Source organism: Pteropus vampyrus, unplaced genomic scaffold, assembly GCF_000151845.1.
Source record: "Pteropus vampyrus isolate Shadow unplaced genomic scaffold, Pvam_2.0 Scaffold84, whole genome shotgun sequence".
Lineage (NCBI taxonomy): Eukaryota > Metazoa > Chordata > Mammalia > Chiroptera > Pteropodidae > Pteropus > Pteropus vampyrus.
The window spans coordinates 1,843,553-1,861,760 of NW_011888865.1; the positions used below are offsets into that span (position 1 = coordinate 1,843,553).

General features: G+C 36.9%; 1 protein-coding gene across 29 annotated transcripts in view; it reads right to left on the reverse strand.

Annotated features, from left to right (window-relative positions):
• Positions 1 to 12,091, reverse strand: part of PICALM (phosphatidylinositol binding clathrin assembly protein) — a 90,733-nt gene extending 78,642 nt beyond the window's left edge. For 18 of the 29 annotated variants that reach the window (XM_011363251.2, XM_011363260.2, XM_011363258.2 and 15 more), the window contains exon 1: positions 11,616 to 12,079. In XM_011363251.2, the coding sequence (XP_011361553.1) occupies positions 11,616 to 11,745 (130 nt within the window). In that variant the 5' untranslated portion in view covers positions 11,746 to 12,079. Of the gene's footprint in view, positions 1 to 11,615 lie in introns of all 29 variants that reach the window. The other 11 variants (XM_023532473.1, XM_023532472.1, XM_023532469.1 and 8 more) reach the window with 4 other exon arrangements.
• Between the last annotated feature and the right edge of the window lie 6,117 nt (positions 12,092 to 18,208).

The window sequence follows — 18,208 nt, forward strand, 5'->3', positions numbered from 1 at the left end:
TAAATCTTAGCTATTATTCCCACTATGCAGGTTATGTCCTAACTAAACTGATTTTATGTAACACCAAAGATTGAAAAGTTTCCTTTAATGTTTATAAAATCTATCTTTAGATCAAAATGAAGAATATATTATTTCTTTTTAGAAGACTTTCAATGAACCCTGTGTAATTGAAACTCAGAAATCCCCAAACCTCAGATACTGCCACTATTAATGCAGTCTAAAATAATCAAGTTAATATAAAAAGCTTGAAGCAGCAAAGTCTAGTCTCAGCTTCAAGATCAACAAAACTCCTTGCCTTCTCTATTTTAACACTGGCAGCAGAAAATAAACATATAATACAATTTTGAAAATCAGCTCTAACTATGGTCCAACTTCAACAGTAGCCAAAAGCAACCTGGAAAAGAGATATCTAAAAGTCAGATGATTAAAATCCATACTCTCTTTACAATCTAGCCTCAGACAACTGCTCCAACTGCACTTCTCCTTACACCCAACCTGTCCTTCTCCCAGCTCCAAAGCACTCTATTTACCCTCTACAGTTAAACAGATTCCTTCATTTCCCACAGTTCCAGGCTTCCTACCTGCAAATGTTTGCTCATGCTCTTTCCGCTACCTGAAATGCCTAATGCTCCTCAATGCTTATCATTTAAGGCCCAGTTCTCCCCCTAATCGAAACAGTATTTCTCTCTCCTATGATTTTCAGTGAACTTATCTCACATTTGCCAGGTAATACAGTAATCTGTATATGTCATCTTCCATACTACACTAAGGCCATGACCAGAGATCTCGCATTTAGAATTCTTAATATTCTCAACTCAGTCACTTGGTTATATGACAGACTCTTAACAAGTAATTGCTAATGAGTATATTAATTTCCTCAAGACTAATATCTTCTGTGGAGATCCACCTTTAAATAGCTAAGAATGACTGATAATTAACATAGTTTGCAGATAAACAGGTGTCAATAGCTAAATCTCATTAATCAAACATATCCAAGAATCCTATTGACTTTAATTGCTTTATCAAACTTTTTCCAGTCATACTGACCATCACCAGATAAGATAGTTTGTCTTTAAGATCATTCGTAAATTTGGAACTCAAAAAAGTTCGCTTTCCAGACAAGCTCATAAAAGCCATGAGAACAGTGTACCTGATTTTATTTACTTAGCAATCCAAATTACCATGTATAACAATATTCAGAGGTCCAATTTCAGGTGCCAAAGCTTACCTAACCCCCTGCACAAATGGCAACAAGACTTGCAATTACTTCCTTTCCGTCCCTTTCAATAACCCTACCACAAATTACCTGGGAAAAGGAAAGAGTACTTTCCCAGTTCCATAACAGTGGCATCTAAAGCTGGGATAGAAGCTAATAAATGGGATGAAAGGGGATTTTAAAATGAAGATTTAGGAAAAAAGTGAAGAGACCAGAATCAATCAAGAATAACTCCTATTGCCACAAGACATTTAAGGGCTCCCTCTCCAGCCTCATCACCTTTTATTCCTATTAACACTTTGCTAATTTGTTTAAGAGGAACACTTTTGTCCGTCTGGCAAATTACTATTCATCTTTAAAATTCCTGTTACCTCCTCTATGAAGCCATCACTAATTTACTTCAAAATTAATTACTCCAGCCCTTATGTTGATACTTTATGTAAAAAGTCTTATACATTTATCTCAACATATCACAATTATTTGTTTAAACATTTTCACTATTAGATCTCATGTTCCTTTTAGGGTAAGGATCAAGTGTCATGCATCTTTACATTCTTTTCTAGACCTTGATCACTCTCTTAGCACCCCACTTACTGTTTCTAATCAGAATTTTTGCCAGTACTACTCAATGTAGGATGAAACTCAATCTCAGAACTTTCCCCTCATATTCTTGCTCACAGATCAAGCAAAATATTTTAATACTGCTTCCTAGAGAATTTCATGAAAATAACAAGAAATAAAAATTTATTTGCTTTATAACTGTTTTTCCACTCAGGCCTTCTCCAAGAAAATTGTGAAACAAGATGATAACTATTGGGTATTTAGGTACACAAATGAATTAAGTTACCTACAGGTTATTTTCAAAAGAAAATTAATTTGGATTTTCATATCAATTCACCAGAGTCCCAAGAGCAAGAAAGAAAAGGCTAAAGTAGGTATTAGGAAGAAATCAATCAGAGTCATTGTCCAGCTTATTCAATATAAGACTATTACAATCAGATACTTCATTTGTGACTATCATTATTTGCATTTTAAATGTTTTGCCAATGTCTTTTAACAAAACATATAAGTATTTAGCAAGCAAAGCCTTATATAGCATTCCGCTTTCAGATGTGGACTGTCATAGATAACACAAAGTCTAAAATCAAAGACTCCCTGGAATTCACTTTTAACAACCACACGCAAGTAAATGACAATCATAAAAGAAAGAAAAGCAGAAGAAAATCCAAGATCTAACTAGCTTAAACTCATTTGTTTAAGGTCAAATATACCAATAATAGGCAAATACTGAAATAATTAATATTTAATGTGTCAAACTGCCCTAATTTTACATAATAAAACTCTGGAAGTTTATTGCCCAACTTCCATAATCCCTCTCATTTTCAACCAATAAAGAATAAAAATTCAGTTAATCATGGAAACCGAAAGAGATTTAAACCACCACTGCTCACAGCAAAGACTACTAGTCCTGCAGCAATCTTCCTCTTTATGTATAAAAATCCTAAAACATTGTTTGATAACACATTAGAAACCACCCATGGAACGTCATCCTCCTTTTGTTCGGCATCTCTTTACTGCATACTTGCTAAATGCTGTATATAGCATAGTTAAGAAAACACACAAGGGCTCTCCATAAACAATTATAAAAGCTATAAAGAATTATAACATATGAAAAGTATCATTATGAGAAAGTACAAGATACTATGGAAACATACACACTATTCTATGTGGACAAAAATAACTGCTTATTTGATATTCATGCAACTATGTATTTATTATCTTTCCACACATTTAAAATACTATATTGAGAACCTAAAAAATAATAAAAGTACTTTGAATTAGATTAAGTGGTCCATCCAGTTGAAAGAATGTTTGACTCAAATATTTCCATAAACTAGTCAATGAACTATACGCAAAGTGTAGAGTGACAAGAAAACTTTTTCTCTCATTCACTATTCTCTATTTCCACAGAACACAGAAGTAGTAGAGTAGTATTCCATGTCAACTTCAAAAGGGGAAAAACTCAAATATCCTTAATTTTCCTTATACCACACCTTGGCTCCTGCTTACACCACATACAAAAATTAACTCAAAATTGACCAAACCTAAAAGAGCTAAAAACTATAAAACTCTTAAGAGTAGTTTAGCTGTAAATCTGTGTAACTGTGCATTAGCTAATGGTTACTTAGATATCATACCAAAACACAAAGAAAAAAATAGAAAAATCAAACTTCAAAATTAAAAACTTTTGTTTATCAAAGGGCACTATTAAATAAGTGGAAAGAGAATCCACGGGATAGGAAAAATATGCAAATCATATAAGGATCTAGTATCTGAAATGCATAAAAAACTGTTCTAGCATTCCAAATATATAAAGAACCAAATTTAAAAATGGGCAAAGAATCTGAATAGACATTTTTTTCAGAGAGATACAAATGGTCAATAACCACATAAAAAGATGCTCGACATCATTAGGCATTAAGGAAAGACAAACCAAAAACACAAGATATTACTTAACACTTGCAAGGATGACTACAATAAAAAAAAATTTTAATTAAATGTTTAAAAAACCTGAAAATAAGTGTTGGCAAAAACATGGAGAAATTAGAACCTTCATACATTGTTGGGAATGTAAAATGGTGCTGCCGCTGTGGGACTGTCTGATAAGTCCTCAAAAAGTTAAACATACAATAACCATTTGACCCAGCAATTCTTCTCCTAGGTATATGACCAAGAAAATTGAAAACTCAGTTCCCACAAACACTTGTACATGGATAGTCACAGCAGTATCATTCTTAGAGGGTTTGATGGAGTAAACAATCCAAATGTTCATCAACGGATGAAGGGATATACAAAATATGATGTACCTACACAAAGGAATATTAGGTTATAAAAAAAGAATGAAGTATTGTTACATGCTACAATATAGATAAACTTAAAAATATTATGCTATGTGAAAGAAGCCAGACATAAAAAGCCACATATTGTATGAGTTCATTTACTGAAACGTCCAGGATAGGAAAATCCGTGTTATGTGAATTACATCTCAATTTAAAAATTGCAAAAGAAATAATCACTTTGCCTCACAATCCCCTTTTCCACATTAGCTTTGGTTTCGTTAAATGATTAATATTTCAAATCATTCGATATCATGCATGAATTAAATTTCTGCAACCATTTCAAGTACATCAAACAGATCTGCCAATTCTCTCCAGTGTGAACACCACCTGCTATTTACTCTTTGGTATATACTTGAATTACAATAAGATTTTTGCATATTAGATGTATTTAAAATACAGTATATTTGTATTTCTTAAGTATCCACAAGATAACTAACTCTATTACCAGCTCAAAGTTTTTAAACATATACACACCATGACCCTTGTTCTCAGAGCTTATAGTCACATATGAGACCACCTATATAATCAGCAGAACCATGTACATTGAAATATAGCAACGGAATATACCCTATGAAGTCTCTTGTAAAGTATACCTGCAATCTTTAGTGAGGGAAGAAGTTTGGAAAGCATTCCTAGCTTCCTCAATCACTACTTGGAAGATCCCTTGAGTAAAATTACAGCCTCTTGGGTGGTTTCAAGTAGTAAGCTGGTGACTTAAATATCAGCTTGATTTCAGAAATCACTGCAGGAATTCCAGTGACCAGAGGGAACTTTCAGCAATTTCCACTAGCCCCTAGAATCAATTTATGGTCTAGATTTTGTCTTCCTGCTATCATGCCCATCACTACTATCACTCCAACCTTTGCTTCATACCTTATAAGACTTCATTCTAAAAGTCATTTCTTTTTTTTTTACATTGTGACTACCTATGAAGTGTATTTTATCCCTCCTTACCTTTAAAGCAAGTCTGCCATACAGTTTGAGCACGCGCTGCACATAGACTACAAGGTGATCACCAACTCCTGAAGTTGTACAAGGAAGCAGCTCTGACAAACATTTCACATCTACTTCTGGTCCCCTGTTTAATTCTTAAAATGAATTTCTACTTTAAAGAACGTATCCTTAAAACATGCATTTAATATAGTATTCAAACTGAGCAATTAAAACAATAAAAAAATCTTTTTCTGTAATACTTTGGAAAACACCATATAATATCTAAAACAAAACTAGACCTCTTAAAAAAAAGGTGAGGAAAAATGCATCAAAAGTCCCAAATAATGACAAACTTTATTAAGGCCTTTTAGAAAAAAAAATTAGATATTACTGTTAGCCTTTTTGCCTCCAGCAGTCCCCTTTCCAAGTCACACAGCACATTCCTTCCAATTTACTTAATGTATGACATAATCAAAGGATTATGCCACATCTCTTGCTCAAAGTCCTCCAATAGTTGGGCCACTTGCTACCCACCAAATCAAATCTAAAATTACTCTGAGAGTTTAAAGGACCTCTTAAATTTAGTCCCTTTCTGAAGAATCCTTTTCTCCCCTAATACGCACTCTTCCTCAAAGTTGCATTTTTTAGTCTCAAAACCTCTGCAATGTTAAAAACTGAGGACCTCAAAGAGCTTTTGGTTATGTGGTTTTTCTCTATCAATATTTACTGTCAGAAATTAAAGTTGAGAAGATTTAAAATATTAATTCATTTTAAAAAATCATATGTTAACATTTTCCATGAAAAATAACTATTTTCCAAAACTGAAATTTAGAACAGTGGCATTATTTTACATTTTTGCATAACTCTTTACTATCTGGCCTAATAGAAAAATTCTCTTATCTGCTACTGCATTCTATCTGTTACAATATTACACATCACACAGCCTCCGGAAAACTCCACTGCACACTCGTAAAAGAATGAAAATGGAAAAGGTAAATAATGTCTTAGTACACAAATGTAGTATTGACCTCACAAATATGCACAAGGATGAAAGTCTTGGGGACTCCCAGTACCATCCATACTTTAAGAACCACTACCATGAATAAATGAATATGGTTTATTCATTTCCTGGAATAGAAATGTATTATGTAAAAAGTCACACTGAGATGAAAGCACAAACCTGATGCTAGACTACCTCAGTTCAAATTCCAGTTCTCTTCTTCCTGGCTGTGCTGTGTGACCTTGGGCAAATTACTGAACTTTTCAGTACCTTAGTTTCTTCTTCAGTAAAATGGTGATAATAAAAATCTCTCTAAGTTGTTGAAAGAAATAAGTTAATAATTGTAAAGTGTTTAGTATGGTGAGTGCCTAGTACAAAATAAGCACGAATAGATGTTAAAATAAAATTAATCTAGGCATTAGCACAAAGAACATGTTTAGCTGTGAGTATTGCCACTACATTCTAGTATAACTTAAGAAATCCTTAATATTTTGATAACCTGGCAAATTACAACTCTGAACATAATTTCTAATACAAAGCTTTAGCTTCATCAAAGTTCTCTTTTAAAGGAATATCATTAGTAAAATCTAATTGCCCAGGAACTATTCTCCATGAAAAGAACCATATACACAATGAAAAGATAAAATTCTGAAGGTCCAATCCAAAAATTTCAATTCTCTAGAGAAATGTATAAAGCAGTTTGGAAACATAGTGAGACAGAACACAAAGTAACGGAAGTGCCACTTCAACCACCAAAAAGAACAGGAAGAGCAAATACTAGCCTTTACTTTGAAAATCTTAAATCTACTACTTCTTGGTAGGCCTCTAACCTCTCGCCAAGAAGCCTTTAAACTTATTTTTCTTCTTTGAGGGAGAAATCATGGAACTAAGCACGACTGAAGAAAACAGAATAGAAGCAACTTTCCATGCATTATGGTGAACTCTGAATATCTTTAAATATTTAAAAACTTTAAATATTAGATTATTAAATATTTAAATGATAATCAGGGTTGAAATAAACAATTTTACTTCAAGCAATTCTGATTAATTAGAATGAATTATTTTTAACAGTTAATATATTTTTAAAACATCTAACTAAATATTTCATACAAATGATTCACAAATCAAATGAGAAAAAAAAAGCCAAGTCATTTCACTTCAACTGTCACTCTAAATTCAAAGACATCTTTAAAAATTATTCAGACATATACAATCTATAGGAATCATTAAAAGCATTGCTATAAGGATAAAAATTAAATCTGTAAAGTCTAATAGTAGTCCTTAAAACACGTCCGCCAGCAAAACCTAATTACAAAGATATTTTAGAACTAATTTGCTAATTACAAATAAGGTGGCTACCAAAATGGCTGTATGTCAAGTTCTCTTCAAAGTTTCTCTTCCAGAATATATACTATTAAGAAACAGACATATTAAGGAGGAAAAATCCTTACATTTATGGAGTTCTACTATATACCTGAGGCATTCAACATGTCTTTCAACATAGTCAAATCTTACTATTACCACCTTAATGACTCCATTACCATCTTCTGTATTTCAGAACTATTAAAGACTAAGTGACAGAATAGGTCGAATAATGAAAAATAAAAATATAAATCATATAGTTAATTCTAAAGGAAAAAAACAGTAAGTCTGAATGTTAACTACATAATAACTGTCTCTGTAAAACGAGATCCATTTGGAAAACCCCAGTTACTTTTTTTCTAAACTAGAGACATCACATCTTGGGGGCAGATCTTCCACTTAATAATTTTCCTCAAGTGCATCTTCTTGCAAATCAAATCCCAGTTACCAAATATTTTCTTGACAATAGAAAACAAACCACTGGATGTCCTTAAGACATTGAAAATCAATACATTTGCTTAAAAAGGTAATTATTTCGAGTATATTTCAATATCTTATACGCATTTTCAATGGTTAGACAAACCACTAGCCCAAATACAAATTCCACCTTCTAAATATTCAAAATGTTTCTTAAAAAAATTTGTTTCCACAATTAAAATTAGGCAAGTCTAGATCTAGTACACAACACACAAATACCCATACTGTATCTAGCATAAAGATATGCTTATAATAGATGCTTCATAAGAACATGATCTTGATTTCATTGTAGAAAATGTAAGGCAGATGGTGGATGGAATGAAGTGTCCCTGGAAATTAAGTGGGAAAAATATGGATATAAAAGTTAAGCCATTATTAAAAAAAAAAGTGAAGCCATTATAGCCATTAATAGAAATGTTAGTTATGTAAATGCCCAAGAACAGTAAACTAAATAAGTATAAAGAAAGTTATTCAAATCAAAGAACAGACTAAAGGTTGTGAAATCAGATAAGACTATTTTAAATAAGAACTTATAAAAATTGGGTTTTGTCTATACTTCAATCATTATGGATGTTTTAAGCATTCTATACTTTCTTTAGTTAGAGACTACTTTCTATACATATCTGGTTTGTCTCTTCCATATCTGTGAGAGAGGATTAAATTAGATAATGGTTAATAAGTGCCTGGCAAATTTATATTTGAACTTTTATGGGCTGCTATACTTCTACCTTGATTATGGCAAAGAGAGGCCTGGAATTAAATGCAAACTGAGTTCACCTTTACAAATATGTTTTAAGTATGACAACTATTTTCACACTAGGGACACTAGTCAACACTATTATCCACTGACACCTATAAGCAAAGCAAAAGATCGTTAAGTATACAATGTAGCATGAATTAAGCCATAATTCATGGATTATAATAATCACTTCCTAATATGGAAAAGACCTTGGGGAAGAACACAGAAAGCACATCCACACTCTAAAGGCTTATAGGAAAAAAAATAAAAAGTCCTAAGCCTATTTTTGTTAAGCACTAACATTTAAAAAATGAAATCGTTTCATTAGGTTCAATAAAGCATGCAAGAGTTTTTTGGGACATTAAAAGGTCCAACAGAACTAAGCCCTCACTAGGAAAAAACTTTCTAAAAGAGTAAAAATTAACTTTATATTAAAGCCTAAAATTTGGTGTCAAGACACAGAACTGTCTGTGAAAGCCTTTTCAATTTCTTCAAAGTATGTACGGAAGGTCTTCAGAAAAACCACTCACTGGTCAGACTAAAATTTACTTCATTAGTGAAAACTAATTACAAGTGCATTTGAAACATTAGAGGGAAAATCATATCACTGTATTTTAAAAATCTCATTGAAAAGAAATATAGTGGCTCCTTATTTACATAGATTTTTTACCAGAAATATTCAAGTTCTAAATAAATTGAAGTTTATAAACACAGCAATGGTAGAGAAAAGGAACTACAAATGTGAGGGAGTATCTCCAAATCGAATTCCAGTTAACATCTGCAGTAGCTTCTATTACAAAAGAAAAGGTTAACATCTATAAAACCCCCAGTAAGTATCATCATCCTAATCTTACCTAGCGTTTTTTCTGGCTACGTTGGCAATGTGTTAAAGCTTTTTTGGCAATGTGTTAAAAGAACTGCTACATTTGAAATAAGACAAAAACCTTAAAAGCTATATCTATTCTTGAGGTAATTTAGCATTTTGAAATGAGGGAAGAGGACAACAGTTCACAGTCACAAGTACTTTCTTCACCTACCCCCATCACCAGAAAAAGAAAAGAAAAAAAAGAATTAACAGTATTGGGGCAAACAGCAAGACTGGGTAGAGCAATACAAGTTGTCATTTAAAGAGAAATGAACAATAGAAATGTCTACTCCAAATATCAGATAATCAAAAAAATCACTTATAGTTTCACAATGCATTTTAAAGAATTTCTTGTTTATAAAAATGTCACCATTTAAATATATTGTGCATTCTCTATACAGGTGAGGACTGACAGTTAAAAGGCACCCTGAGAATGATTTGTGCATCAGAAGAGAAGAACGAAGCTGTAATAATATATATTTAACTTTTCCACAGAGCAGGAACCAGTCACAATGAATAATGGGTTTGTCTGTAGCAATAACTTGTTCTAACAGCACTTCATGAGCAAAGTATCTTGGAAGAATTCACATTTTGTACATTTTTTAAAAAAAAGATCAAGAGCCTTAAGGCCAAAGTCCAAAAGAGAAATCAAAACATGGCTCCTGTCAGTGAATTCCCTGTCAAGCATGCTCGCTCTTGCTTAGATCAGTAAAGCAAAGTAACTTTCATGTAGGAGGAAGACAGGCTTATGTGTCCAGTAGCCATTTAAAAAAAAGAAATTATTGTGCCTATTTCCCTATTTTTTCCTGAAAAGTTTTAGGCCGAGGAGCCATTGAGTCAAAGCTTGAGTAATCCACTGAGCTTTGTACCCTGAGGTGAAGGTGTGGAAAGAAAAAGGAGATTACAGGTGGCTTCCAGGTTTGGAAAAAGTTGGCAGGAGTTAGTTCTAGTGACTGTACATAGATTAGTGAATGGAGCACTATTACTCCATATAAGAAAAGGCAGTCCTCCGAAAGACAGCCATCATAAAATTAAAAGTCAAAACTCAAGCATCATCAAACATCTTTTCACCAGTTTTTAAAGAGACGTATGTTATGTTTAAGTTTGATCCTTAATCCATTTTGAATTCCAATAGTCTACGCTTCAGACTCAAGCTTCTAAATTCAAACCGCCAAGGTTGTTAAACAGTTCCAGGAAACGACACCCGTTATCAGTAAACCCTTTCTCTTATCCCCATTAGAACTAAAAATAAAAAAATAAATAAAAATAAATTAAAAGGCGGAGGGAATGCCGAACATTCACAACTTGCCCCAGTCAAAAGCATGAAAATATGATAAAATTCCACCAGAGGCAATTAAAAATCCCAACTTCCCATAAAGCTTTCCCTACACCAAACGGAATCCCTTCACTTCTACTCACAGGAAGAAAGTAGTCTGGGACAAAAGTCGGGTATTGAGTATGATATTCAAAATAAAAGGAGACGAAGGCATTTAACTGAAGGTATAGAGGCAAAGGAAAGTAACCCAAATGGGAGTTAGGTGGAAGAGAAACCGGGAAAAGGAAGGGACAGGAGAAGCAGCTAGTGGAGCAAAGGAAGTGGTAATCACTTCGAGGGAGGCAGTTCTCAGGGTTGCGGAGAAAAAAGGGATCCGGGTCCACGCCACCAGGCGTTTACGGAAACCCGAAGAAGGCTAACGGGAAACAATGGGGCGCTGAGACCGGGAGCAAGCGGGGAGACGCTCAGGAGAGAGCGACTAGGCAGCACGGGACGGGAGGGATGAAACAGCAGAGGCTGCAAGTAGACGGAGGAGGCAGGGAGGTGAGAGGCTAAGTTGGGGAGACAAGTTGGTCGGGTGTGATGGGGTGTCGTGGCGTCCCGGTCAAGGAAGCGAGGGTCCTCTAGGATCCCGGAGGGGAGGGGCTTGTCAGGGATTTTTAGACAGGGAACGGAAGCCGTGAAGGCAGGTGTGATGGAAGCAAAAAGAACACAGCTCGGACGAGCTCAGGACCCGCCGTGCCAGACAAGACGCAGAGAGGGAACTGGCAGCTAAAGGGGGGTAAGAAAAGAGATGGGGGGAAAGACACGGGGCGCGAGGTTGGGGGCAGCAGTCAGCTTCACTCACAGTCCAGGTGCTTTTTCTTGGGCCCCATGATCTCGTGGGTCGTGGCCTTGCATACTGTCTTGGATACGGCGGAGCCGGTGACACTGTGCTGGGCGGCGGTGATTCGGTCCGTCAAGCTCTGGCCGGACATCTCTGCGGCTCCTCCGCCACCCCTCCCGTTCCGCAGCCGGCGGGGACTGGGACCCCCAAAAGCCGGAGGACCCCCGCCCCCCACCGCACCCCCTACCCCCACCGGCTCCTTCTCTGCCTGCCGGCCTGGGGCGGGGCTCAGGGCCGCGCGCTGCCACCCAGCCCGGAAAGAACAGGCTTGTGTCACCCGCGGGGTCAGGCACGGTGTCGGGCGCTCCTCTGCCCCCGCCTCAGCTCAGCCCACCCCTTCCCTGGTCAGCTGGAGCGGGGCAGGGTAAGAGGGACAGGCAGCTGCAGGAAAATGGCGGCGCCAGGCTCCTCCTCGGAGCTTTCCGGGCTGCCCCGGGTCACGTGACTCGAGCGCCGCCTCTCCTCCTTCTCCCGCCCCTTTTCCCTTCCCTTTTCTTTCGACGCCCGCCCTCCCTCGCTCCGCGAGGGAAGAGCGGGGCGGTGCCCGCGCGTTACGTGATGGAACCCGCCCGGCGGGCGCAACAGGCGGCCGGCCCGAGGCGGGGCAGTGCGCGGCCGGCCGCGTCACGTGACGCTGCTTGCCAACAGGTCGCCCGAGGCTGAGCCCGCGGGGGAGGGTCACAGAGAGTGGGCGGGGCGGGGAGTCTGGCGCGCTGGGGGCGGGGCGTCCGGCTTCTCCCCTCGCCCACCCCACCCCACCCCAAGGTTGTCCTAGTGCCTACGGTTGAAACCTATGTCTTAACAAAGAGGTGCAGATGCCTTCAAAGCTCCCCTTGAGGAACGGGGTGTCAGAGCGCCAGCTCCCCGGGCTTTCCTAGCAGAATCAAAAATGTGTTTAGGTGTGCCCGAAAGGCCATCCTGGCTTTAAAGAAAAGGAAAAGGCTTCAGTCGGCCCATTTTCTGAGCCTGCCAGCAGGCCTCTCCCTATTGTGGAACTCTAGAAGCTCTCCCTGCATACTTACCCCAGAAGGGTTGAGTTTTTTCACCCTGTTTTCCTGAGAGGCTTGGAAATGTCACCTGTTTTTGTTTATCTCTTTCAAAACTGGACACATTGCTGCCAATCTAAATTTAGCCATTAACCAGCCAGTGTTCTTTCTCTAGGGTGTCGAACAGAACAGGAAACACATAGTTTCACTGGAATTTGAAAAGGGAAGTATTAGGACGATATCAACCAGAGATTAGCTTGAACCCAACAGGCTGGCTGATGTGATTAAAGGTCCAGACCATAGAGGGAAGTGAGCAGAGTGGTAAATTAAGAATTCCCATTCAAAAAATTGAAGCATCACTACCTGCCATCTGCTCTGGTTTAGTCTTTCTTCCCTATACTCTTGTGTAAACCAGATTTTCAGGGAAAGAAGACATTGACATTACTCTGTAAGCATTTTTGAGGACTTATTATGTCCTGTTCTGAATCTGTTCTATGAGATCCAGATCTATTAACAAAGACTTTTAAAATGTTATTAGAGCTCCACATTTAACCCAGGTTTTGAGATAAGTTTTAAAACCTCTATGAAGTTAAATTACCATGATAGTCCTATGTAGTCTTGCTAGTTTCGAATGAAATGCTAACATCCTCAGAAAGTCTGTGTACACCATCTGCCAGCCAAATCTAAAATACTGTGCTTCAATCTGGTGACTCAAAAGATGCAAAGCTAATAGTTAACATTTTATGTATCATATCATGGATTTTGTGGTCTCCTCCCATTCTCTTTCTCCCCTTTTTTTTCCACTATAGCTGGTGAAATTCTGCAACACCACGCTTTTGCCAAGAACATACAGTTCTTAAACCAGCAGGCTTCATCTTTGTCAAGCCAGCCCCAAATTTCACAAAACTGTAATGACTTCTTCAGTGCATCTGCAGTCCACCTGAGGTTTGGTGTCCAGTTTGCTGCACCATTTTCAGGCAGTTGAATTACCCAATTCTAAAGACATGTCAGCCATCCTTGTTACTCTTCTACGGATTCCACTGAATAAGTCACAGTTGGCCTGAGTTGTACTGGTAAACCCCCTGAGGAGGTCCACATGAGCATGGTGTTTAGCTATCAATAGCTGAATATTTCATTCTTAGGGAAAATGCTGGTTGAATGAATAAATGAAAACATTTTGAAGTCACCCATTTGGGAACACCACTCCAAACCTCTCATTTGATATAAAATCTGCTCACTTTTTCACACTTATATCATGTCCATCCCATAATTATCTGCCTGGAGCATCATCTTTATTTCAGTACTTTATTAATTCATTCACTATTTCAAAAAATTTGTATTGAACACCTGCTATGTATTAGGCACTGTTCTAGGTGCTGACTACTGTTCTAAAGGTGAACCTGTCAGTGCTTTGGGAACTAATCAGCTCTTAACTTTGATCACGAACTTAGAGCCTATTTGTTTTAATTATAAATGAACAGAACCAAAAACAGAAGTAAGGAAAGACTTGAATAGCACGTGATATTTTCTAGGTTCCTCAAATTAAAATAGGTATAGGGTTTAGGGGGAAGGTGCAACAGTTCTTTGATGGGAACTATTTGCTGGGAACACTACATACATAAAGTTTTTCATTTAATTCTTATTACTGTAACTCTGAAAGTATTATACCTCTTTAATAAAAGGGGAAAAAATAAGTCTTACAGGTTAAGCTTTAGAAAGCCCAGAATCCCACAGTTATTAAAGTAGCAGAAGCAAGATTTAAAAACTCATTGTCTTTCTGTTACTTTACCTAGACCAAAGGTCCCTAACCCAAGCTTCACAGCAGGAGGTGAGCGGCAGGCAAGTGAGCAAAGCTTCATCTGTATTTGCAGCCGCTCCCCAGTGCGCTAGCATCACTGCCTCATCTCCACCTCAGATCATCAGGCATTAGATTCTCATAGGAGCACCTGTCCCTGATGCCAAAAAGGTTGGGGACTACTGACCTAGACCCTTTAGGCAAGACTTTAAGCAACTGCCAATGTAGGTTAAATTCATTCAACAAATACTTCTTGCCTACACATTCTATTCTAGGCACATAATAATGTGTGGGACAAACATGGTCTCTGTTCTCTGAGTCTTACAATATTTTAATTGACAACAGAGGACAAGAAAATATGCTGCACCTGAAGAACCTTGATGATGTCTATGACTTGAAAGTAAGAGAGAAAAAGAATATGGAAGAAAGGATTGACTAAAATTTTTATTCCTTATTACTTAAGTCCTTTCCCAGGCCAATGAACCTACAGTTCCCTATTCCCACTCTTCTTAAACATTAATGTTATCTTTTAAATTATAATTATTCAATTATAATCTTTTGACATTCTGTTAGCTAAGCTAATATGAACACCTGGCAACCTTCTTTGCCCTCATCTTTCTATGTTTATACTTATCGATGCTGCCAAATCAGTTAAAGATCATAATCTTATATAACCTTGCAAAAAGGTAATAATATTTCTTTGAATGTGGCTGAGTTCTCTTTCTGGAAGCTCAAAGCAAGTACTTCACTTCTAACTGTAGGATCCTTATTCAGACCCTCAGCATACATACTTATAGTAACAACATGTAACTTTGTTGATTACTTATCCTGTGCTAAACACATTACATGCATTACCTCAGTTAAACCCTAAAATACTTCGTGACATTAAGTAACAGAGGCACCTTGGTGTTCACTTAACTCTGTTTTCTTTTCTCCCAAACATACAAACTGAATTTCCCAGCCTCCTTTGTAATTAATTTGGGTTATGTGACTAATTTCTGTCCAACAGAATGTGGACAGAAATGATAAGCCATTTAAAGCTTGGCCCACAAAATCTCTAAAAACACTATATGCTCTCCACGTTCTCTTTTTTCTCTACCTATCCACTGAATGAAGATTCCAAAGAATTTAGAGGAGGTCGGAATCACAAAACTGAAGAAACCGGGGCCCCAAATTAATTCTTGGAGGAATGCTGCCCAGGAGAACTGCTTGACCAGGAAGAACCTGTGTTGGATTTGGCTTGTTTTATTAAATTATGCCTCTGAAATTAGCTACCCTGCCTAATATGCTTCTTCTCTCTCCATTTTACTGGTGAAGAAATTGAGACTTCGAAAAAGTTAAGCAACCTGCTTAGATTTGCTCAGCTATTAGGTGAGGGAGCTAGAATTAGATCTCAGGTCTATCTGACTTTCGAGTCTAGGCTCTCACTGCTTGAATGTCTCATGATACTAGTTTATGTATGTCTGAATTTTTATAAACTTCTATATGGCATTTAATACACACTGCTTCACCTAGCATGCTGAAAAGACATTAATCAGGGTAACCTCCAGGTTCTCTCACATACACAGAGGCTCTCTTACTATCTTTAACTCACTCCTGTCACACTTTCCTGTCTTTGAGGTATATTAATTTTACAATTTCAATATGACTTACAATGTATTTGGAACTTCTATACCTGTTGAAAGGTGATGTGTAGACTAGTTGTTAAATATAATCCTTCCCTTAAAAGAGAAGATTAACCAGATCTTGACCCTGAATCATCATCAGAAACTCTCTAATTATGAAGCAGAATAAAAGGATACCTGAGTCATTAAGATGTCTGTGGTCTATTCTTTTCTGTAACCTACAGAGGCTGAATCAATTAAATCAAGTATTAGAATATGCAACATTGAACTAAAATAACATCAGAGTTTTAATGTTAATGACAAAATTAGGATATTGAATTTTGACAGCTAAGCATCAGTAAAATGAAGGAGATTTATTAATTCATTTGAGGCGATGGGAGAAGTTCTGGATTTAGAGCCAGACACACTTAGGTTTAAAACTCTGCACAATTTACTCAGTTTCTCATACAGAAAACAAGGATAATATCGCACATATTTACTGTCAGAATTAAAATAATGTACATAAAAAACTAGTACACAGTTGTCACTCAATAAACAAAATCAGTCAACAAATATTTTTACTCAGAATTTTCTATGGGCAGAGCACTCTGATAGATTCCCAAGATACAGAGATCAGTTAGACAAAATACTAACACAATGTATTAAGTAATACATCAATGTATGCATAGAGTACTATAAGAACAAAGAAAAAGGATACCTGGTTTTTCCTAGAGGAATCAATGAAAGTTTCTCAGGGGCAGTAACAGTAAGCTGAGTCTTGAATAATGATTAGGAACTGTGAGTGAATCAGGAAGAAATTTTTCCCTGCAGTGGAAAACCGCACATGCAAAAGAAGGTGCTATTTGAGGACTGCAGATAAATTTATATGGCTCACACATAGTGTGTGTGAGGTTTTCATTTATTCATTCAATCAGCAAGTCGTTTTGAGCATTTACATATGCTGGATAGTGTTCTAGGTCTTGAAAACATATCAGTGAATAAAATGGAAAAGTTTTCTGCCTTCTTGAATATGTGCATATATTCAAGTGAGGCATATGACAAAAAAATAAATCTGAAACATATAGGGAGTGAAGAGTGCTATGAATAAAAATTAAGCAGGGCAAAATAATCAAGAATGACAGGGGAAGAGGATTTTAAATTGAATGAAAATGGAAACCCTTTCTAGGGAGGTGACATGGGATGTGAGTGGATTGTAGGAGTCAGCAATGTAAATAAGGGAATAAGACTATTTTGCATAATGGAAACAATAAGAACAATGGCTCTCAGATTGGCTCAAGATTAACTTGTTTGCAAAACAGCAAGGCCAGTGTGGCCAGAGAAATGAGTGAAGAGGAGAAAGAGACTTAGAAGATGATCTCAGAGATATGGCCAGATTATGTAGGGTTTTATAAGGCATGTTGAATAGTCTAGATAATATCCAGAGGTCATATGAAAATAGACGGCTAGTTCTAGATCCTTAGAACAAGCTGATGACTACATGAAGTAGGCTGTTTCCAACCAAGACCACTGGAACAAGACCCCACTGATCATCATGTTCTTTTTTGTATGTGTATCCCTTTGGCTTTGCATCTTTATCCTCTTGGCTATTTTGTTCCCCTTCTTCTGGATTAAGGTCCTAGATTGTTAATGGACATCCTTGTCCTATACTTGGGGTATTCTCAAGACCTGTATCCTTGACAATTACCAGATATAGGATTAATTCTTCATACTCTGCTAAGTTTAAACAAACCCTACCCAAATTGAAGGGAAAAAAAACTTGATTATATAAGGAAGATCCAAGCAGATTATGTCAAATGCTTTCATTGTCCAGTTTTCAATATCTAGGAATATAGATTTGTAATGCCTTGCAAACTCTAATAATTTTGTCTTAGTGTCTATCTGTATTGCAGTTACCAGATATATGATCTTCAGAGTCTTAAATGCTGCTGCATAGCCACGGCTATACTAGATGATTTACAAATGATCATCCAACAGAAGAACAAGAAGACCTAATAATTAGGTCAATATAAAGCCATGAAAAACTCAGTGCATAATCGTGACTTATTAAATAGCAATATAGATCTGGATTGATCACATCCCCAGAAAAATAATGGTCTTTGTTTCTGCTCAGGCCAAAGATTGACCAAAAGAAGAGGCACTGAGAACTGA